The sequence below is a fragment of the Lissotriton vulgaris genome, chromosome 4_1 (assembly GCF_964263255.1).
Source record: "Lissotriton vulgaris chromosome 4_1, aLisVul1.2, whole genome shotgun sequence".
Classification (NCBI taxonomy): Eukaryota; Metazoa; Chordata; class Amphibia; order Caudata; family Salamandridae; genus Lissotriton; species Lissotriton vulgaris.
In genome coordinates, this window is record NC_141691.1 from 25,612,025 (window position 1) to 25,635,306 (window position 23,282).

At 44.1% G+C, this 23,282-nt stretch overlaps 1 protein-coding gene across 1 annotated transcript in view; it reads left to right on the forward strand.

The window, feature by feature from the left end:
• Positions 1-10,843: 10,843 nt before the first annotated feature.
• Positions 10,844-23,282, forward strand: part of LOC147718258 (nicotinamide N-methyltransferase-like) — a 71,391-nt gene continuing 58,952 nt past the window's right edge. Inside the window, exons 1-2 of the mRNA XM_086918248.1 lie at positions 10,844-11,013; positions 16,803-17,010. Of these exons, the coding sequence (XP_086774374.1) occupies positions 10,866-11,013; positions 16,803-17,010 (356 nt within the window). The 5' untranslated portion in view covers positions 10,844-10,865. The remainder of the gene's footprint in view (positions 11,014-16,802; positions 17,011-23,282) is intronic.

The following is a 23,282-nucleotide window of genomic DNA, read 5'->3' on the forward strand; positions in this document are numbered from 1 at the left end:
TTTAGATTGCTTAAGCATGGATGATGCACCGAAAATTCCATGGATGTCTTATATGAACACAACACTGGGGAATTTGTTAAATATGTCTACATGGTCGGACCCTGAAAAAATATTAACTATTAAAAATAAAGACACTAAGGCCTCTTTTTGTCATTTAGACAAAACCATAGAGCAAAAATGGAACTGAGCACACCAACTGTGGCTCTATACAAAACATATGTGCTAGAAGTCGGAATGAATGGTTATCTGTTGCAAGTGACTAATGCACAGCATCGGTTTGTTTTATTGAGGCTGATATGTGGTATTGTACACTATTGTGTTGCTTTCCCAAAAACAAAACCACGCCCTTCAGATAAAGTACCCTGCCTGTGTGATAATAAGAGTAAACAAAGCACGCTGCACTTCTGTTGTTCTGCAAATTTCATTGCAATTTTAGGAATTTTTATCAGAAGCCCCTGTTTGTTAACCGTGGAATCAGTTCCCACAAATTTGCAGTTTAATTCCTTGTAAGCTTAGAGGATCCTATAACATGTTATAGCACTGCCCTTATTATTTTAAAACCAGTTATTGCAAGGGAAAGTATTGTGTTATAAACTAGTAATGGATGACACCAATGTAAGTATCTTTAAATATGCGCCAACTTTTTATGTATTATATTGTCTGTGCTTTTATGGCTGTTTTTAATATTTGAATAAAGATTGTGATGATGATGATGAATATCACAAACGAATTCACCTTCAATGCCTCCGAGTCATTGAATAAACTCAGTTATGTTACGCTGCACAAATCACAACCAGGGAGATTGCTGACCGGCTGAGAGCCATTGCCGTGAGGGAAACGGCCGACGCAACATCGAGGACCAGAGCGCTGCGGGGAGAACAGGCTTGAGTGCCAGTACCGCGAGGGCAGAGACCACAATCCCCAGGTGCCCCGGCGGTTGTGGCGCGTCAGTGAAGCCAGCTCTGCGCCAGGAGGCACGTGAAAAGGCCAGAGCGGCGAGCAAAGAAGCGGGGGCATTGCTGACCGGCTGAGAGCCATTGTCGTGAGGGAAACGTCTGACGCAACATCTAGGACCAGAGCGCTGCGGGGAGAACAGGCTTGAGCGCCAGTACCGCGAGGGCAGGGACCACAATCCCCAGGTGCCCCGGCGGTTTTGGCGCGTCATTGACGCCATCGCTGTGCCAGGAGGCGCGTGAAAAGGCCAGAGCGGCAAGCAAAGAAGAGGGGGCATTGCTGACCGACTGAGAGCCATTGCCTTGAGGGAAAAAGCCGACGCAACATCGAGGACCAGAGCGCTGCGGGGAGAACAGGCTTGAGCGCCAGTGCCGCAAGGGCAGGGACCACAATCCCCAGGTGCCCCGGCGGTTGTGGCGCGTCAGTGATGCCAGCCCTGCGCCAGGAGGCGCCTGAAAAGGCCAGAACGCCTCGCGCCCCGCGAGTCGCGCGCAGGAGCTGCCCGGGAGAAGCACGGGCAAAGGGCAGGCCGTCTGTGGCCGTCAGGGGCAGGAAGAGGCAGGGCAGGGCCGGAGACCCTGTGCAAATTATCCGGTGACCCTCATCTCCCCGGTAAAGTGACTGGAAGTGCTGAAGGACTAATTGTAACTACTGCGCCATTAACATTGGGTGTTGAGTCCAGGTTAGCTCTCGTTAAAGTATACTTGTATTCATACCAGGGTCAAAGAAGGACAAGGCTATTGTGGGGGCGAGCTCCATTGACAACTTTTTAGTAAAAATGGTAAATAAGATCAATAATGATAGAAGGGCTTCCCTGGGTAGAGGTAATCTTTCAGACCAGGATCAATTCATGGAGGGTCCTTCCCCCCCGGAGGTTCCTTCAGACACTGACATTGTCACCGATATCAGACCCGAGGTAGTCAACGCAGTAGAAGCACTGATTCACCGGGCTCCAGATATAGAAGTCCTTGACAAGTCTCTCTCGGATTCGGAGGAGGAGGTGGTACCTGCCCACACACACACTAGACCCGTTAGAACTTGCAGGAAGCAGGAAAGCAAAAGGGGGGAAGGCACACTTATAAAAGAAGGGTAGATACCCTTCTGCCAGACAACCACACCTCCCCTGAGTCAACTGCCACCCTGGAGGGTAAGAACGAGGCAAATATAATCCTGAGCCCAGATCGGTTTGGCTTGTTAATTCGTACCTTAGAAGCCAAATTTGAATCAAAACTAGAGGAATCTCTCCAATCTCTAGTGAGCAAACTGGATAATGTTACCGCAGAGGTAAAAAGACTAGGAGGATTGTTAGCGAAACAGTTAGCCCACATAGATAAGGTTAACCCCCCTCCCCCCTCAACTAGAATAGATCCCCCTGAGAGTGGTGGGAAGAAGGTAGCCAAGGTGGATAAAAAAACGAATGCCTCACAACAGTCTACCAGAGTTGACCTAGAATCCCCCGGTCCTTCTGTTCCACCCCCACTTCCACCAGTTAGGTCAGTAGTACACCCAAAGCCAGGGCCTGTTAACAATCCGATTGCCGCCCCAAGTAGGAGAAGCAATTTTATTAATCTCCCCCCGGAGTGTGCCCCCCATGTAATTGTATTGGCAAACGTCCCGCCTCAAAACTCGCTTTCGGTTGAGTCACCTGAGGAGTCACATGATTCCCTCAAATATAAAGTTGTATCCTGGTTGAGCTCAAATTGTGGTTTTCCTACAAAATATGCAGGAGAAATTATCACAACAAGGAGGGCAAATTGGATTGGTCCCACATGCAAAACCTGTAGCGGTGATTGCGTGATAGTAAATTTTAAATATCCTCAACATGTGGCCACAGTCCTGCTAAGGGCAGCCTCGATGACTAACGATGACAACAGCATCTGTGTGCGTCCTTTGGGATATTTTATAATCATCTTACAGGAGCCCCCACCCCTAGCCTAGGATTGAGTCCCTTTACACCGTTTGGGCCTCGGTCCACTTGTCTAAGTCAGGGACTAGGTAGTGAGAACTTCTTTAGATTTGGACCTCACATCGCAACACATAACAGGTTTGACGCACTCTCAGGACTTGATATGTGCGATTGACAGGGGGCCGGAGAGGGTATGGTTGATGAAGCTATAGTAGACCCTGCCCCTATGGCTGCTGTACCTTCTTCTCCCAATGATGGATATAAACCGGTAATGGGTACCCCTGACAAGGGGGATAAGGTCAGGTTGTTAAGCTGGAATATTGCCGGTCTACGGTCCAAGAGAGGAGACCCCAACTGGTTAAACTTTGTAAAGCTATATGACATTGTCGCCATGCAGGAGACTTGGGATATGGAATGCGATATTTGGTTGGATGGCTTTACTTCATTTTTTGTACCTGCTTTGCCCTCTCCAGCGTGACGGAATAGAGGGGGCCTTTTGATGTTGGTCTCGGTGAATGTAAAGGGTAGAATTATAAAGGTTGATTGAGCCACACATAATTTCCTTGTTATAGAGGTAACCTTGGTTGATGGCAGCAAAATACTCTTCGTAAACTGTTATAACTCACCACATGGCTACTATGCCAATGAGCATTTAGTGTGGCTAACAGATTTTTTAACTGCCTATAAGGAAAAGCAAACCACGTTTTGTCATTTTATTTTGTTGGGTGATTTTAATGTACATTTGTGTTCAAATTGTGACCTAATCGATTCAGATGTCCCTGACAGTATTTCCCCCCCGCACTTTGAACATAGCCAGAAGGGGGAGGTTCTTGAAAACCTACTAGCTAGTAATGATCTGTATGAGGCAGAGTTTTATGATAAAAGTTCACGTGTAGCCACATATACTGGAAGGGACTGTGAATCGATAATTGATCACATTTTTCTATTGTTAGTTCTTCTTAAATATGTGATTTTATATAATGCTTTATCCATGCCATCGAGTGATCACAACGCCGTGGGTATGGAGTTAGATAATGGTTTTTCTCTCCTAAATTCTTCTGTTACTCCATAGGTTGTATTACCAGTTAAAGCTAAAGATCAGGGGAGGAGGATCAAATGGGGACAGGTAGTTCCAGATGATATTTTCCTTAACATAACTTCAATGGCTGCAGAAGATTTAAATAATTGTGTCAATCCTCTCTCTAAGGGCGAGGAGGTTTTAACTTCTTTTGAAGGAATCTGTCGGTCAGTGGCCATGAATTTAACAGCTAAAGGCCACGGAGATAAAAATAGACCAGTAATGGGCTGGTTTTATAATAACTGCAGTAAAGCCCATAACCTCCTTAAAAAAGCACTTAATGCTCGTCCGAGGGATAAAGTCCTAGTGGTGCAGCTCAGAAAGGATTATTCCAGGGCAATCCAAGCACGTAAAAATGAATTAAAGTGTGATGCTTGGGCCGAGCTCATGGACAAAGCTACCCTAAAAAATATTGCCAAGTTTTGGTCACTTATCAATACCCCATTGTTCACTCGTGACCAAAACGCGGTGTTGGAATTTAACATCCCTGAGGAAGACTGGCTTAGCCATTTTGAAAAAATCTACGGTAGTAACATGGAACAGGAATCTTTTTAGGTCCCTGCGTCCGAACTCCCCTTGGCGCCAGTTAGATTTGATATAGTTGAAGTCATTAAAGCAATCGAGGGTACTGCGGGTCGAAAGGCCCCCGGCCCTGTTGGGGTTCCCTCTGATATGTTTAAGGCAAACTCTTTGTACTGGGCTGATATTTTTATAAAGTTTTTAATGCCTCAGCCATTGTGGGATTTCCTAAATCTTGGTCCAGAGCTACTATAATCCCTGTGTTTAAAAAAGGTCAGAGGGGAGACCCAAGATGTTATAGGCCTATATCATTGTTGGACTCCTCTATTAAAATCCTAGGGAAGGTTGTCCTGGCTAGAATGCCATCTTGGGCCAATGGGAATAATATTTTGACAGATGTACAATACGGCTTTAGAGCGGGGAGGAGCAAGGAGGACCAATGGCTCAATCTTCACCTCATAATATCCAAGTACACAAGGGCAAAAAGGGGATCCATATTCCTAGGCTTCATGGACCTATCCACAGCCTTTGATCTAGTTAATAGATCAAGGCTGTACACTATGCTTTTGAAAATGGGCCTTGACTGCTCATTGGTGCATTTCCTGGTGGAGTTGCATAAAGATCTGAATGCCTCCATTAGGATGACAACAGAGGGGAAATGTACAGCGAGTTTTAGGTCCTGCAGAGGGGTGCGCCAAGGCTGTATTTTGGCCCCCATGTTATTCACGTTATACGTGAATTCATTGGAGGCTAACCTAATAGCTGTCACTCAGGATATTCCATGCATGGGGAGTACGCCAATTCCGGTGCTCCTCTATGCCGACGACGCAGTGCTGATAGCCAGGACCCCGATTGCCCTGCAAAAGCTGCTTGATTCCTTTGGAACTTTTATGTCCAGTCTAGATTTGGTGATTAACAGTGGCAAATACCATACAATGTCAGTGGGTTGCTCTAAAAGTAAAGATAAAACCTTTTTTGTGGCAGTGATGATGAATATCACAAACGAATTCACCTTCAATGCCTCCAAGTCATTGAATACTATGTTATGTTACGTTGCACAAATCACAACCTAGCCTCACACAGCAGACCTTCTAAACAAATGGCTGCCATATGGATTTTCCCATGCAAACACCCAGGTAAAAGTTTGGTCATCCCAATGTATGAAGGTCTTGTGACACATTCTTAACAATTCTTCTTGGCTCCCACATACTCAGTTGTCAAGAGTAGGAACATATATATGGCGGGTATATAAATATTTTTCCAAATGTCCACCTACACACACACATTTAGGTATATGGAGCACCTTTTGCTAATAGGTGGATTTTTTTTATTTTTTTTTATTGGTTCACAGCATAAATACATCATCATTAATGAAACAATATCAGAACACCAAAAAGAAAAGAGGAAAATAAATCAAATATAAAATATAAAACTTGCTTAATTCATCCAATGGCAAAAACATAAACTCAGCTATACATGTGCACTAGATTCAATTATGACAAGTGAAATTACAATTAAAGTATCATAATATTCTCAATGGAGCACCTTTTGCTAATAGGTGAAAGATATAGTCCTTCATTCACATACACAATGCAGATTTTACTGCAGCCGCATTTACACCATGAAACTAGATTGGCTGTGCAGGGGCTATGCAGCTCTCAGTTGCACAGCACTACGAGATGGTGTAGAAGGCACACAACTTGTTGTCTAATTATGAATTTTACCTGCTATGTGCAAATGCATAAATATGTCAGCAACTTTGTGTATACTGAGACCAGGACTGTCAAGATCACCTATATGAATATTTGTTTTAATAAAAAAAGATTTCCGCTTATATGAGCCTTTTGGTAGGAGCCCAAGCATTAAAAGTTGTGTCTACCACGGAGCCATGTTACTCAAGTGTGAATTGACCTTGAAAAAACAAAGGCAAGAGGAGTTTGGCAAAACAGGACAAATTGGTTTAATTAAACACTTCGGCTGGGAGCACAGTTACAGAAGCGGGTCTGAGGACGGTCTCAGAGAACAAAATTATACACATTTCCTGGAGCATCATTGAACAATACATAGATTCTTTTTAGGAAGAAGAATGAGAGCCTACTCATGGAGGTTTAAATTGCTAATAACAAATACAGTTGGATCTCAACCTCGCGTGGATACAATGTGGGCCGGTGGTTCGCATGTCCAGATGTCTGGCAAGGTGAGCGAGTGATCACTGCATGTGCTGTGCCTGCTAGTTCCTGATTGATTGAGTGTTTCTAACTTAATATGGCATCTAACTTTATGTTGTTTTGGGAACGTTGCACTCCTCCGCCCACATGCGCTATATGGAGGGCAATCCCCCAGATATTTGTGGTGTTGCTATCTATCTGTGGGATTAATCTAGGTTTTTCCTGTTCGCACATTTGTTCTGCTGGTTAAGTGTTACCTCACCTCTGGTCTGTCAAACAGTTGCCTCAGGACTAGGCCTGGTGGTCTGTTTGCCTCTTGCCATTAGCAATACCATGTCATGGTCTTTGTAACATAGCAGTTTTGAGACTATGGGTGAGGGGGGAGTCCCAGGGAGTGATCTGGTATTAGTTATCTGGGGGCTTCTTCGATAACTAACCGGGAAGAGAGGTTTTCAGCTCCAAAATACTCCTTCAGTAGTTTTTCAACGTACGCCTCCATTCTTCCTTTATCTGTTGACTCCAGGATGCCTGTAATGCACACATTATACCATCATGAGTGATTTTTCAGAAACTCGTTCTGTACTTGAATAATCGCAAAAAAAAATTCCATGAGGAGGCACTTGGTACTCATGGAGAACAACTCATCTTTGGTCATCAAGATTCGCAGTTCAGCTTCATTGAGGCATGTTGTGTGTTTGAGTTTGTCCATCTGGAGATTCAGGCTATCTATTTTGCCGTTAAAGGAGTCCAAGCTTTGTTGCAGAGCAAATAGCGTGACTTCCAGCATTGACATTTTTTTGGGAGCCGACAGGTCACGTACATTTTCACCATTTTTTCTTGTTTCAAAAGTCAGCCAGGGCTGACTTCCATCAGTATTTAACATGGTTCTTGGTATCTTTATTGATTGTAAATTAACTCCCCAGCGTTCCTTTAGGGTCTTGCGATTGTACTCGTATCTCTCAGGCAATGTAAACTGGTATGAAAAGGATCGGTTATCAACTCTTTTACTTGTGCTGTGTGGTCCCTGCACAGCTATGTGGTGGTGAAGGCCCTGTGGGTTTCTGCCCTCAGCACTTAATGAGGCTTGTGTTAACAGCCGGGTGCCTTGCCTAGCCTAGCACAGGCATATAGTAGTGACTGAGCAGAGGTATAGTCTAATAAAGGTTGAGGTATGGAAGTGCCGGACCCACTATCCCAGATATGTAGCAGGATGTCACAGCCCCGGGGGCTCAGTCGCCCTTTACAGCTTCAGTCAATAAATGAATGAATGAATGACCAACTACTAAAGCACAAACAATTGCCCAAAAGCGTCAAGGGGCTAAAGCTGTTCCACTGTCAGAAGATGGGGGCATCAACCCTCTAAGAAAACAATTGAAGGGTAAAAAGCCAGGCCTTTAAAGTCTTACAGAAGGAGAGGTATGATTCAAGACAGGAGATCGATATAGGAAGAGGATTCCAAAGTTTAGAGGCCACCACTGCAAAAGATAAAAAGAAAAAGCTTCCTAAAGGTCCTCATAACAGAAAAACAGGATGAAACAGTCCTATTAATTTAGAGATCAAAAGACAGCTTGTTGTCCACTATGACACCAAGATTATTTCCCAAAGCAGCAGGCCACAGATATAGTCTAAGCATTGCCGGCCACAACGAGTGGGTCTATATATTTTGCTGGCTACCAAAGACCAGACCCTCAGTTTTGTCCCCATTATGTCAAAAGTAGTTATTTACCATCCAAGATGCCTCAGTCTGCATGCAGTTGTTGATATTGGTGGCGGAGCCCTCTATATCCTTTGTGTTAGACACAATTATCTGTGCATCATCAGCATAGTATTCGACCTCCAGCCCAAAGGATCTAAACAGCTTATATAACAGAGAAATATATATATTAAATAGCGTGGGGCTCAGAGAGGATCCATGCGAAACTCCACAGAAAAATTGGGTTTATAGTCAGAGTAAAATTGGTCCAGCGTTACTTTCTGAATGTGCAGGGTCTGATCTGTTTTTGTTACCCTTTACACAGTATGAGTCTCCTATCTCCTTTTGTTGGCACAGTGCAAAATTATAAGGAGTGGGTCTGAATGCCTGGTAGGGGTTTTCTGCAGTCACAGTGCCTCAATTGGTAGAGACAGCTGGTCGTGGTGAATGGGAAGGTAGCCACGCCAATGGGGGTTTATGTTTATAGCATGGTTGCAGGGCATCCAGCCCACTGTATCAGATAAGGTGGTCACATCCAGGCCCACCACACCAATCCCCCACTACACCCGATAAAAAAGGTGGCTGCAGCAAGGATCCAGCAGGCCACAACGCAGACCGGCCTAAAGGTTTATGGGGTTTCAACACCACCGGCAGCTGGCCCCATTGGTATACCGGTAGTGTCTGCTTTAATCTTGAGGCGCCTCTGCCAGATAAGCACAGTTCGCCCTTGCCACCTTAGGTCTTACGCCACCCCAGAGGAATTGCAAGTGTGCTGTAATCTGGATGCTGTGCAGGCATTGATTATGTTTTGAGACAATGGTCTTCTGGGTCAACAGTCAAAGCCCTGTGTGGTATGCCCAGGGTTACAGGCTCTTTGAGTCGCTCACCTTTATATTCCTAGAGTTATCTTTATGGGGCCTCTGCCATTTCCTAACAGCATCCAGAGGACTCCAGGTGGGCTATTGGCTCTGCCAGTAGTTAATGGCAGGTGATTGCCCATGTCTTCTCGGGCAAACCTTGCTCATTGTTTTTGGCAATGTGTTAGCTTTGAACACCATTGATTTTATATTCCACTGCAGTCTCAGCTTCTATATCACCGGGCTGTGAATCTACCCCTATCAGTCCTCTACAAGAGGGGCGGCTCATCCTCAACAGCTATGGTGATTTACCAGCAGATTTTGGACCAAATTTCTCACAGATCATTCCGCAGGCATCTCCGAACACTCCCTGTTGGTAATCATAGTGTTTCGTGCCCCGATGTGCAAGATAAATGCAGGATATTATTTCCTGGCTGGCGGAGATGAACAAAGGTGCAGCCATCTTGTGGGTTTGTTGAATGGAATACTCTGTCACAAACATGGGAAATATCCTATTTGCTTTATTACTAGGTCATTATACAATGTGGCACCTGTATTAAGGTGCACGGGATAGGTGTCACATTTGTGTTAGGGTAACACTTCGGGTAACATTTAATTCAGGGCCTTTAAGTCATTGTTTTAATCTCATGTACCAGCAGAGATCCCACTGTATGTGGACAGAACATCCTGTTTCATCCTGCTTAGAGCTTTTTAATCTGATCAAAACATGTTCAGAGGGACATCGCGTCAAAGGTGTGCAGCATTGTGGAGCCCTGCTCAGCCTTGCCCTGCCAGATGATTGCAGCTTCCAAAAAAGTTACCAAGTCTGAAGGTAAAACCTTGAGCTATGGCAAGTCAATACATCTTTCTGGCTGAGAACCACTCTCCAGCACTGCAAAGTCCAGGTTTGTTCCGCTGAGTCCAGTTACTGACAAAATCAGCTGATTCTGCACAGCTTGGCGATGCTACATAAGACTTTGAGAGACATTACTCGGACCTTGTTAGAAGGTCAAAGGTTTGACTAGGATGTTTTCTTAGTTTTGTTCTTAACTTAAAAATTGTTGGTGCTGCTCCAACATAGCACACATGTGTTTGGATCCTGCTAGCGTCTTGTAATACTGCTACCAGGGGTTTATTGGAGATGCTCTCAGAACATTGATTTATATAACCAAATTGTTTTTTTTTTAGTTGGTGTGAGCACCCCCTTCCAATTAGTAACTCAATTTTTTAAAGAAATATTCAAAATGTGGTGATTTCCTATACTGGAACATTGAACAGATTTTGAATGACATTGATGGGACACATGGCTATGCTTTAAGTTTTTAGTATTTGTGTAAAAAAAAAAACTAAAAACAAAAGAGCACAAACCCAAGCTTGTTCAAAGAATGAATACCAAGTGCATATTATGAAGGGTTCATTACAGTGGCAGAAAAAGCATTGCTGTATCTGTTTACATTAAGATGATGGGACATGAGGCACAACTCACAGCATTATACTTTGCAAACAGGGTGCTAAATATTTCTAAGCACCACTCGGCTGACATCAAAGAAGAATAGAATTTGCATGAGGTTTGGAGCACATTCAAATCAAACTGAATTCTGTTCATCGATCATTTGTAATTTAGATGACTTACTATAAAAATAGGTGTACGCACAGAAGAAGTCGAGTTTGAAACTTTGAATTATTGAAAATGGCATCATTTTCTGAGCTGAAAGAGCTCCATGAACAATACTTGGATGCACCTATGGTGCTGGAAACATTTACTGCAAAGGATTCTGCCTTCCTTGTTGATTCAGTAATTCAGATGTTACCTTCTTTCAACTCTATATTCACTTCAGGTATGTTTCTTGTAACTCCTGTTATCCAAGCTGAAGATGTGGAGAAATATTACTGTCGTACAAATATATGTTCTATGTTTATGCATAGAATTCTGAAAAATATTGTGAGTGCTTCTTTGCAAGAATGATTAATAAATGTATTTCAAATTTGTGTTGCTAGTGAAATCCAAAGCAGGAGTAGACAGTTGACAGAATGATAAAATTAAAATTTAAATCTTGTGCTCTCGTCAAAAGCACATTGATGATGAAAAGTACATTGTAATGTATATTAATATTTACAATCTATCCATAACATATTGTAAAATGTGCATTGAAAAGCAAGATGAATGTCAATAATGGCATTATTTTCACTGACGCTGCACCAATAATGTACATTTCAAAACTAGAAAACTGGAATAAAACACAGGAGGCTGTTTCTGCAACTCAGTATATAGAAGGCACTAGTGACTGAGATGGGATGAATTGTATTATAGATCTGGTCCCAATAAAATCCTCTGATGGTAAAAGCATGCAGCTTCATGAATGGAATATAGAAATATATTGCCCTAGTTCTTTTTATGAATCTTTTATATCTCACTGCTCCAGGATAATACAACTGCAGATATTCTACCATACAAAATGTAAACTAAAATCAACCTCACATTAGACGCAAAAGGTAGCCCCTATACCCATTAGCTTGTCCCAGGAATGAATAGTGCATGGGCTTTATTCAAAAGTACTGTGTGCGTCACATTTCGGTTGATGGCAGTGGAATTTCTATTGTCGCATATTTACATTTTAAATATTTCAAATTTTTGTTATATTGGGATACTGTGGCACTGTTCACAAACATAAATGTACTACTTGTAAAATGTACTCCAACAATGTTAGGTGTTTTACTACTTTAGGTATAAAGAAGCAGTATAAAGGTGCTCAAACATTTAGATTAACTTTTCTACACCCCCTGAAACAGATGGAAAGTTACCACTGCTGGAGGGATGTACAATGTCCATTTTCTGTTTCCCATTGTCAGGTAAAACCTGTTGATGGGGACAAATAGTGACCTCACACCCAGTGAAAATACGCCCTGGATACAGGTTTAAATATTTTGTTGATTTGTTATACTCCACGGACACCAGTGTGTGTGATGCTCTGTAGATTCTGACATGCATGGGCATCTGTGGGCACTGAGCACTGTACGAAGCTCTCCTAAAAGTTTGCCAGTGCTATAATGACAAATGCAAAAACCACAGGTGATGGACAGAATGCAGAGCAAAGTCATACATTCACCCCAGTACAGAGATCTGGGCCTAAATCCATCGTTTTTTTGCACTCCACACCACCCGAGTTTACAAATGGCCATATGCAAATCAGTCTGACCCTGTGCCTCATGGGAAAAGTCCAGCCCGAACTGCCAAGCCATGCCTTCCCGCACCGGAAACAAGCTTCCGAGGACCGGTTTCGGGCATTCCAGCCGTCTTCAGCTGGCTTACTTGAATCCAGTGGTCTGGAGTGCATGGGACTCACGTATGAGCATACCCATCCCACTCGGGGTGACAACTGCAAAAACCACAGGTGATGGACAGAATGCAGAACAATGCCATACATTGTAATGTAATGTAATGTAATAGTGTCTTGTAAAGCGCATGTATCACCCCGCCATGGGGTATCTCAGCGCTGTAGACCGCTGGGGAACCCGTCCTGGCTTTCCCTGTGAGATGGTCCCTGCTGGGTATCTCCAAGGTGAAACCAGGCATCCCCGGCGTATGTGGGGGGCCGTTGTGGAGATAAGGCAAGCTAATGCCCAGAGTTGCCGAGTGTGATCCCTGGTTAGGGTAGGCACCGAGGCGAGAATTAACAAGTCCGCTGACCCTGGTCCACGACCCTGCCGCGTCGGGAATTGAACCCTGGTCCCGGGCCGTCCTCTGCTTCCGTGTCTGCCGCCTCTAACCAGTGAGCCACACCATCCACATTCACCCCAGTACAGAGATCTGGGCCTAAATCCATCGTTTTTTTGCACTCCACACCACCCCAGTTCAGACATGGCCATATGCAAATCAGTCTGACCCTGTGCCACATGGGAACAGTCCAGCCCGAACTGCCAAGCCATGCCTTCCCTGGACCAGAAACAAGCTTCCGAGGACCCTTTTTCTTGCATTCCAGCCGTCTTCAGCCCGGCTCGCTTGAATCCAGTGGTGTGGAGTGCATGGGACTCACGTCTGAGCATACCTATCCCACTCGGGGTGACAAATGCAAAAACCACAGGTGATGGACAGAATGCAGAACAATGTCATACATTGACCCCAGTACAGAAATCTGGGCCTAAATCCATTGCTTATTTTCACTCCACACCACCCCAGTTCAGACATGGCCATATGCAAATCAGTCTGACCCTGTGCCTCATGGGAACAGTCCAGCCGAACTGCCAAGCCATGCCTTCCCTGGACCGGAAACAAGCTTCCGAGGACCGATTTCTGGCATTCCAGCCGTCTTCAGCCCGGCTTGCTTGAATCCAGTTGTGTGGAGAGCATGGGACTCACGTCTGAGCATACCCATCGCACTCTGGGTGACAAATGCAAAAACCACAGTTGATGGACAGAATACAGAACAATGTCATACATTCACCCCTGTACAGAGATCCGGGCCTAAATCCATCGTTTTTTTGCACTCCACACTACCTCAGTTCAGACATGGCCATATGCAAATCAGTTTGACCTAGTGCCTAATGGAAACAGTCCAGCCCTAACTGCCAAGCCATGCCTTCCCTGGACCGGAAACAAGCTTCTGAGGACAGGTTTCTGGCATTCCAGCCGTCTTCAGCCCGGCTTGCTTGAATCCAGTGGTGTGGAGAGCATGGGACTCACGTCTGAGCATACCCATCCCACTGGGGGTGACAAATGCAAAAACCACAGTTGATGGACAGAAGGCAGAACAATGTCATACATTCACCCCAGTACAGAGATCTAGGCCTAAATCCATCGTTTTTTGCACTCCACACCACCCCAGTTCAGACATGGCCATATGCAAATCAGTCTGACCCTGTGCCTCATGGGAACAGTCCAGCCCGAACTGCCAAGCCATGTCTTCCCTGGACCGGAAAAATGCTTCCGAGGGCCGGTTTCTGGCATTCCAGCCGTCTTCAGCCCGGCTTAATTGAATCCAGTGGTGTGAAGCAGATTTAGGCATCTGCGGGATTTTTTTGTAGATTTTTGTCACATGTTGGTTTATGTTAGTATTTAGTTTTCCCCTAAATATTTCAATGCCATACGACAAAGTTGGCCCCATTTTTGCTCTCATGACTTCCAGTAGTGGTGATAAGCTTGGTCCGGACAGTTTTTTTGAGAGCTTATAAAAAGTCACCTGAAGGTTCATCTGCCAACTGTTTTCACATGTTGCCCTGGTGCCAGGTCCATGGCTTTTTCTCTTGTTGTTGATATACTATGTTCTTATTTTCTCAAAGTTGACATGTGGCATAATCAAGCATTGTGTTAAGGAGAAGTTGCAGGCCCACCTGGGTGTTGGTGACCAGGACTACATCATCAGTAAACAGGAAGCTGTTTAAGGTATTTCCTCCCGGGATAGGGGCATGGTAATTGCTGGTGTTGAGTTCTTGCATCAAGTTAGCCGCAAAGAAATTTAACAAGGAGGAACACACCCTTCCTTCAGGCCTCTGGTTATTGGTACCCGTCTGGAAAGGTGTATACCTGCTTTTAGTTTCACCTGTATCAATGTGTCCATGTGAAGAAGTATCAGCATGCTTAGTAGAGCAGGGGGAATATTCCAGTGGGCCAGCGTCTCCCACAGTCTTGCCCTATCTACATGGTCATGTGCTATAGTCGATGAAGCTAAGGTATAATAGCATATTGGAGACCTTTGCCATGTCTGTGAGTAGTGAAATGGTCAAGATGTTTCTTGTCATGCCTGAGGTTTTACAGAAACCTGTCTGGTTGAGTGGAATTATTTTGCTCTCCCCTGCCCAAGATGTGAGATCTGCTAGCACTCTTCCTTCAAACTATTTTACCTCATTGTCAATCAGGGCAACTAAGCAGTACCAAACAGTCGCCACTTGTATGGATTGGGGGGATTGTTGAGCCTTTCCATGAAGCTGGGATTATACCAAGGGATCTGACTACAAGAAAAAGAGGGTCCAACATTCCTGCACAGTCTTCCACCCTTTAAGAGTGTGAGGGGAATGCCATTATGCCCTGGGGCCCCTTCTTTTCTTCATTTTGCAATGTGCTCTATATCAGGAGTATGGTGGAGGCCCTGGATTTGTGCTAATGTGTGTAAACTGATTCCAGCAGTGGTGTGACATTTTGTGTCCCTTTTGTGAGGCTCCTGTGATGGGGTACTCTGGTATTTCCCTGGCTGACTGGCCTATCACAACTTGCCTGGGTTGGTGGTTCAAGTGGTCCCTTAGAAAGTTTACCCAGTGCTCCTCCAAAATGTGAGATGCAATTCACCTGTGGTGCGGCCTGTGGTGCGGGTACAATATCACCTGTGGTACAGTAATTATAAATTCTCTTAAATGGTAAAGTCAAGCTATTATAACAATTTGAAAAAAATACCACTTTTAGAAAGATGGCATTTTTCTGCTTAGCCCAGTGTGCCTGCAACTTTTATCCAATACACGTCTGGGGTTTGGATGTGATTTGATGGGCCATTCAAATCCTGATGGGCCCTCATTAGCAGGGTGGGAGGAAAGAACTGCTCGCAGCCTCATATTTAAACCTAAATAATATAATCTGCTTAACCCACTGTATTGAGTCTGGAGCCAAGGGGATAAGGGACTTCTTCTGAGCACTTCAAAGCCCCTCTTTAAAGTATCCCTCACATCACAGGCACCAGCGGGAATAAGGACTGGACGTTTTACCCTAAAAACTCAGTACACTTCTGGATCTGTGGATACTCTGCCAGGTAGAAGGACTGATGTGCTGCTGAAGGAATGCTACTCTGATGTGCTGACCTGTTGCCTGCTGTCCTCCTTGCGAGGGTGAGAAGGATTGGTCCCACATCATTTGCATCCAGAAACCAAGTGGCTCCTAGAGCTTGCTGGCTTGCCTCCTGGCTCAGGAACATCAAAGTATTTTGCTGAGTATTCCCTGCTAAGTTGTGCCAACCCAGTCCTGGACCCTTGGAAGTGGGTCTGAAGTGCTGCTCCAGCAGAATTCATGCATCACTGTCAACTCTGCTGCTCGTAACTAGTGTATCTCTTCAACAGCAGAAGTATCACCACCATTGAGAAGATTAATGGTGATGCATCACTGACTGCTCTGCACAGATACTCCATTTTGGATGCATCTTCAACTTTGCGTGGCTCAAAGCTGTTGGATCATCTTTATCCTGTGGGTCGATGACTTTGCTTCTCGTATCTTGGCTACATTGATGACACAGCTAAGGTACTTTACAGAAGGACAAGCCTAGGCCCAATATGGGGCCCACACTCCATAGTGGTTGGCCTGAACCTTTGGATGTCCCTGGCCAAGCATGACCAGATAGCCCCAGTTGGCGCGTTATGCTTATAAGTACTACATTCCAGTTTATGCTTTGAAAATTCATAACTCAATTTTTACGTATTATATTCTGTAGTTTTGGTCTTGTTTTGTTAATTAAATTAAGCTCTAGTTTTCTAACCAGGTGTGGTATATTTTTGAATGGTGTTTTCCCTGTTTCACTGTGTGAAGTGTTGCCCCTTAAGTTAAGCCTGGATGCTCTCTGCCAAACTACCAAGGGGTGACCAGAGGTTAATTTAATTTAATTCATTCAAAATATGCAATCATTAATCCATTTCTGTACCTTTTTCTTACCAGGTGGTGTGAAAGGGGAGCTGCTGATCAATCTCTCTAGTGGTCCTTTCCTCCAATGGGTTTTTCCAGCCTGTGACAATTTTTCAGACATTGTTCTTGGTGGCTCCACTGATCAGGTTATTGCAGTGATTCAGAAGTGGTGGAAAAATGAACCTGGAGCTCTGGAGTGGAGTCATGTTGCAAAGGCGGTTTGTGATTTTCAGGGCAACGGGTATGTATTCTGCACCTGATGATGTATTGCAAATGCCTACCTTTGTTTACCTTGCCAGCATGTGTTTCTTTTTTTTTTCTTAATACTTTATTTCGATAAATCAATGTCCTAAAAAGACAACAGTACTATACAAAATTTACATGAAATACATTACATTCATTATACACACTAAAGACAGAATTAATTATACAAAGTTAATTATACACAATAAAAAGTATCAAAACTTTTAAAAATCTCCTTAAACATTCATAAAATTTCATAAAATAAGATCATAATGTAAAAATATAAAAAGGATCTTTCAATATAGTTACCCTAAACTGCTATTTCATAGTGCAAATAGTTATCCCGGATTTCATCTCAATTCATTTCCATACATTTACGGGTTATCAATCATATTCTTGTTCCTGATCCTGACTGCACCCACTAAGAAACTAGCAACGTGGAAGATAATCCTAGGGGTCTGTAATAATTGAAGATACAAAAGAGCTGGCTTAACCTGCAAAAACCCAGCCTCCTTTAAAATAGGGACAAAAAATGTTAACCTTAATTCCGTATAATGACCACAGAACATCAGAAAATGCATTGTGTTCTGGGTAGAGAAGTTGTCACAGGAACACAGGGTTTCATTTTCAGGGGTACTCCAATTAGGGAAATATCCAAGGTTCAAATGAATCATATTAAAACGGAATCGGGTTAAAAGAAACCTATTATATGGGCGATTCACTATATTAAGATAGAATTCAGGTCCTTGTTGGCTGGATATGATAAGGTTGGTCCTCACAGTAGTTTTTTTTAATTCCAGCTCTTCCCTCTCCAGACTTGGCATTTGTCCCATTGCACCCTTAATTAGTGCAATGTCCTTTGATGTTATTGACTCTGGTGAGAAAAAAAGCTCTGGTCTCCCTAGCTTAACAAAACTGTTTTTAATGTATGTCAGCCACTGAATCTTATTATTGTTATCTAGGTGTAGACAATCTTTCAAAATAATATGACTCAGGGGGATTTCCTGGTTTTTACCCAGGTCTTCATCCAAGATATTAAAGGGGCTATTTTTATCATATCTGAAATAAAGCCTTCCCCAAATTCGGTATGGATAGTATATGAGGGAGTAGACTGTGGCACTGAGAGGACAGATCTCAAAAATGTGTTTTCAGTAATCTGCAAACAATCCGGGGAACGATATCCCCAAATTGAAATACCATAAGAGGCCACTGCGAGGCATTTTGCTTTGTAGATTTTCATTAAAGCTACTATAGGCCTTGCCCCCAATTTTTTCAAAAAACCCTGGAGAGCAGAGGTAGTTCTTGCGAGGGAAATGTTTCTGTTTTTTATCTGTGGTCCCCAGTTCCCTCTTTCATCAAAAGTTATCCCCAGAATGGGTAATGTAGATACTCTACAGAGTTCTTCTTTTCCGCAGGTGAATGTTTTAGAGTACTTCTTCCTAGAACACCTTCCCATAATCATAATCTGAGACTTCTTAGCATTTATTGTAAGATCCAGGGAACCCATAAAGTTCTCAAAAACATCCAGGAGACGTTGTAATCCAACCCCGGTCCGCGAAAGAATGACAGCGTCATCCGCGTAGAGGAGAACTGGAATTCCAAGTTCTCCTATATGCGGGATGTCAAGGGTGGCCTCCTTTAGTGCAGGTTCCAAAGCGTTTATGTATATCGTAAAAAGAAGGGGAGCCAGGATGCACCCTTGCCTGACACCCCTTTCTGAGTTAAAATGGCTGGTGCAACGGCCCTCCGAGGTGCCCCTGATGGAGGCTAATAAGCCAGAATGTAAGTCCGCCAGAAGTTTAACTAAGGCCCTATCAAGACCAATATTTAGTTACATATTCCACAGCTTTGACCAATTTACAAGGTCAAAAGCTGATGCGAGTTCCATGAACCCCAAGTACATTGACCCCTCCTTGGCCTTGGTGTATTTATCCAATAGCAGATGTAAGTTAAGACATTGGTCTGAAGTACTCCTCTTTGGTCTAAACCCGTATTGCACATTGGACAGGACCCCTCTATCGTTCACCCATTCATTCAATTTAAACAAGATGACCCGTCCCAGAATTTTAACCGAGGAGTCAAATAATGAAATGGGTCTATAACAAGAGGGGTCCTGCCTGTTTCCCTTCTTGAAGACAGGGATGATGATCGATTTTTTCCACAAGGCCGGTATGTTATCCTGGTTAAAAACATTAAAAACATTACACAAAATCTTTGACCAGAATTTCGGTGCCCATTTAAAGACATCTGCAGGGACCCCGTCAGGGCCAGGAGCCTTGTTTTTTAGGGTCAGGTCTATCGCTCTTTCCACTTCTGAGACCTCGAAGGTTATAGTAGAACCCTCGATGCTAAGAGGGATGTCCCCCATTTGTGTTTCGTTGCTAGGGTCAGAGTATATTTTGCCAAAGTGTTTTATATATCCCTCATCTGGAATGTTAGCCTCAAGTGGGCAATTCTCCTCACCCGAGAATAACGGTTGGTTTATAATTTTCCAAAACAGTCCGCTATTTTTTAGGGTATCTGGGGCAAGTAGTGGAGCCCAGGCTTCATCTTTTAGCTCTTTTTTCCTGTCTAAGATAGCTTTCTTGTACGCAGATCTTAAGCTAACTATTTGAGCTTGGTCTTTTGGTGTGGCCTTCAGGGCCCTAAGTAGATCCCCATGTGCCCTAGAGCATGTTTTATTAAACCATATCTTGTCATAATGCATCTTCTGTCTTGCGCCTATAGGTAAACTTTGGTTAATTTCTCTACAGATATTGTCGAAAGCAAAAACCACGTCTTGATTTTGCGCCTGGTTTGCTAGACATACGGCCACCTCGTCCTCAACTTTATCCAATACCTCTACTAAGAAAGTTTCAGGGAATATATTTGACCATTTTAGCCAGCGTCCTTGATCTTTAACAGTCACATTTAGGCCACCCTTGTGTGACGCCGTTTTCATGGAAAATATGTCCGTAGACATTATTTCCATGAACACCAGGTTATGATCACTGACGACCGAGACCTCCGTTTTATGTATTAAAACTTTACACAACAAAAAGGAAGACATGAAAATATAATCAATGATAGTACCATCATCTATTCTCTTAAATGTAGGAGACCTACACCCACCTTCCCTGCATCCCGACTCGTATAGGTTCCATTTGGCCAGGAAGTTTTCAAGAGCCTCCCCCCATTTAGAATGTTCAAGGTGCATAAGTAAAGAGTAAGGGGGGACTTCTTCTTCTAAACTGGCACACGATAGGTTGCTGTGGTGTATATTAAAATCCCCAAGGAATATTATTTCAAAAGTATTCACATTTACGCTATAGACTGACAAACATTTTTCCAATACATCCAAATTATAACTGGTGCACTCATTTGTACTTGAATTATAAAAGTTGATAAATAAAATCTCACTCTTATCAGGGATGGATAGTTCCACAATTAAACAGTTCTCACAGCCTAAAATACAATGAGATAGTGTGTCCTTTATGTCAAGTTTAAATAAGCTTAGTAAGCCTCCTTTGGCTCTGCCTGCGGCACTACTAATTGCTGGGATGCAAAAGTGTCTATAACCATCCAATGAGAAACTGTTTGTCTGGTCCCATGTCTCTTGAAGAGCAATAATGTCAAAAGTTTTTAATGTGTTAATCCATGTGTCATTCCCTGCTTTAGCCTTGATACTAGCAATGTTCCAGGTTGCAATTCTGAAGATAGGAGGTGGGGGCTGGGCTTTAGTCCTGGGTTCATTTGACTGTCAATCATTTTCCTCCAATGAAGATAGGGGGGTATAGCGATTTGCCAGTGGAAAGACTTGATCAAATTGATTGCACGGCCTAGTCAGCCGGTAACAGTATGGGTCAAGTCTATTTGGTAGTTGATATGCATTTTGCTGGGGACACATGAAACCCCGCCTAGGTAGAGCAACTGGAAACTTAGACTGATCAAACTGTGAAGGCGCAGGGTTACTAAGATGATTATAAAAGAAACCAAGGGGCCGTGCACATACAATGTTATGCGCGACAGGTATGGAAGCTGCTCTAAGTAAAACTGTAGCCACATGCTGTGGGTACTTAAAATTAACAATAATGCAGTCCCCCCTAGTATTCTTCCCAGAATTTCCTATCCAGCTGACTCTTCGAGTGGAGATTATATCATTAGAGAAGGCGAGTGGAAAACCGCAGTTCCTGCTTAACCACAATAGCGATTTATTTTTCAAGGCCTCATCTGTTTCTAGCCTAGAGTCAGTGAGATAAGAGTCCACCTCAGGAACATTAGTTAATACAACAGTATATGGTACACACTCTGGGGGAAGATTAACTGGAGCTCTTCTCTTAGCCACACTCCTCCATTCATTATTCCCCTCACCTAGAGATGTCTGGTTACTAGAAGTTGTTCGGAGTGGTTGAGTTACTGGTACTGGGGGTGGTTGAGAGGATGGTACCAATGGGGGTTGAGTGGCTGGTACAGTTTGTATATTTGTTGTGGCCCTATTCCCCCAATTGCCGGAGCTGCCTGCATCCTTATTAGCATTATTTGCATTATTGCCTACCTTGAGAGACTTCTGTGTTTTGGTCAAGTTTAGTTGAGAGTTCAAAAGACCACCCAGTCTAGATACCTCTTGTGTTACCTGGTCTAATTTTTTAAACAAGAGGTTTAATCATAAGTTCGAATTTTGATTCAATTATGCTTGCCAACAGGTCAATATGGGCGGGAAGCAGGTTAATCATCTCAGCATTATTTGCGGTCTCAGCTACACTCCCTAGACTGGTTGGTTGAGTCCCAGCCTTTTTTGATTTCCTGTTACACCCCCACTTAGCTTGTACCTTCTTACAGGCCCTCAATACTCTTCGTACAGGCGAGGGTGCAGGTGAAGGTGCAGGTGAAGGCCTCGGGGAAGGTATCGGGGAGGAAAGTGATGTAATTTCCAAGGATTTATCCCTCTCTTCCTGCCTCTGTCCTGGAAGTATGTCTTTGGCACTAATTACAATCGAGTCCTCATTACAACTACGATTCAGAGCAGGAGAGACTAAGGGGGCATGCAAGCTTGTTGGTGAGACCGGAGGGCTTATCCGGTTTAAAGAAAGACGCCTTTCTTTATTAATTTTACTAACCACGTTTACCAAGTAATTGTCCATTGTGCTAGTCACAAGCGGTGTTTTAGATGATCTAAGTTTAGACATTATAGTGTACCTTGTTTATAGATCCAAGCACTTTAATTTTAGTGACACGGGTACTATTGCGACAGGCAAGGATTACCAAACGATTGCCATAACTTCAAATACATTATACAGGGACCACAGTACAAATAATATTAGTAAGTGTCACAGTTTTTAAGTATCCAGGGGCAAAAGAACCAAGGTCCGTGGCCCAGCCCAGCCTCGGTCTGCCACGGACGGCCACAGACGGCCCCGCCCTTGTACCAGGCTTCTCCTGGAGCGCGCCTGAGTGCGTCCCACGGGACGAGGAACCGACGGTACCTTTATGCGCATCCTGGCGCTGCTCAGAGGCGTCACTGCTGGTGGTCACGAGGTGGGAGAGACCCGGCGGAGCCAAGCCTGGCTGGGGAGCAGGCGGAGCAAAGCCCGGCCCTCTGCAGCTTGTGCTGCGGCTGAGTTCGGCGGAGCAAAGCCCGGCCCTCAATGATTACTGCACGCTGGAAAGGCTTCCCCCAGGACTCCGCACCGACGGTGCCTTTATGCGCCTCCTGGCGCTGCTCAGAGGCGTCACTGCTGGTGGTCATGGGGAGGGAGGGACCCGGCGGAGCCAAGCCCGGCCGGGGAGCAGGCGGAGCAAAGACCGGCCCTCTGCTGCTGATGCTGCGGCTGAGTTCGGCGGTGCAAAGCTCGGCCCTCGATGATTACTGCACACTGGAAAGGCTTCCCCCAGCATGTGTTGTGCCGAGAGCAGCAGGTTTCCTAGCATAAAATCAATCAATCAATCAATAAGAGTACTTGTAAAGCGCGCTACTTACCCGTGGGGGTCCCAAGGCACGGAGGGGAGGGGTGCTGCTACTGCTCGGAGAGCCAGGTCTTGAGGCATCTTCTGAAGGCAATGTCAAAGTTTCCAGAGGTGAGCAGCAGCTTTATGCCAATTATTTTGTTGTTTATAATAGAGATTTGTGGGGTGTTCGTCAATTTTTTTTCCATCTTTGAACCCGGATGTGAGCAAACATGAAAACACTGCCTCTCAACATTTCTTGATGCACAAAATAATTATCTTTTCATAAGAATGGTGGTTTGCCATGTACTAAATACACTTTGTGATTTGGTAAAGACTTTTTGTATT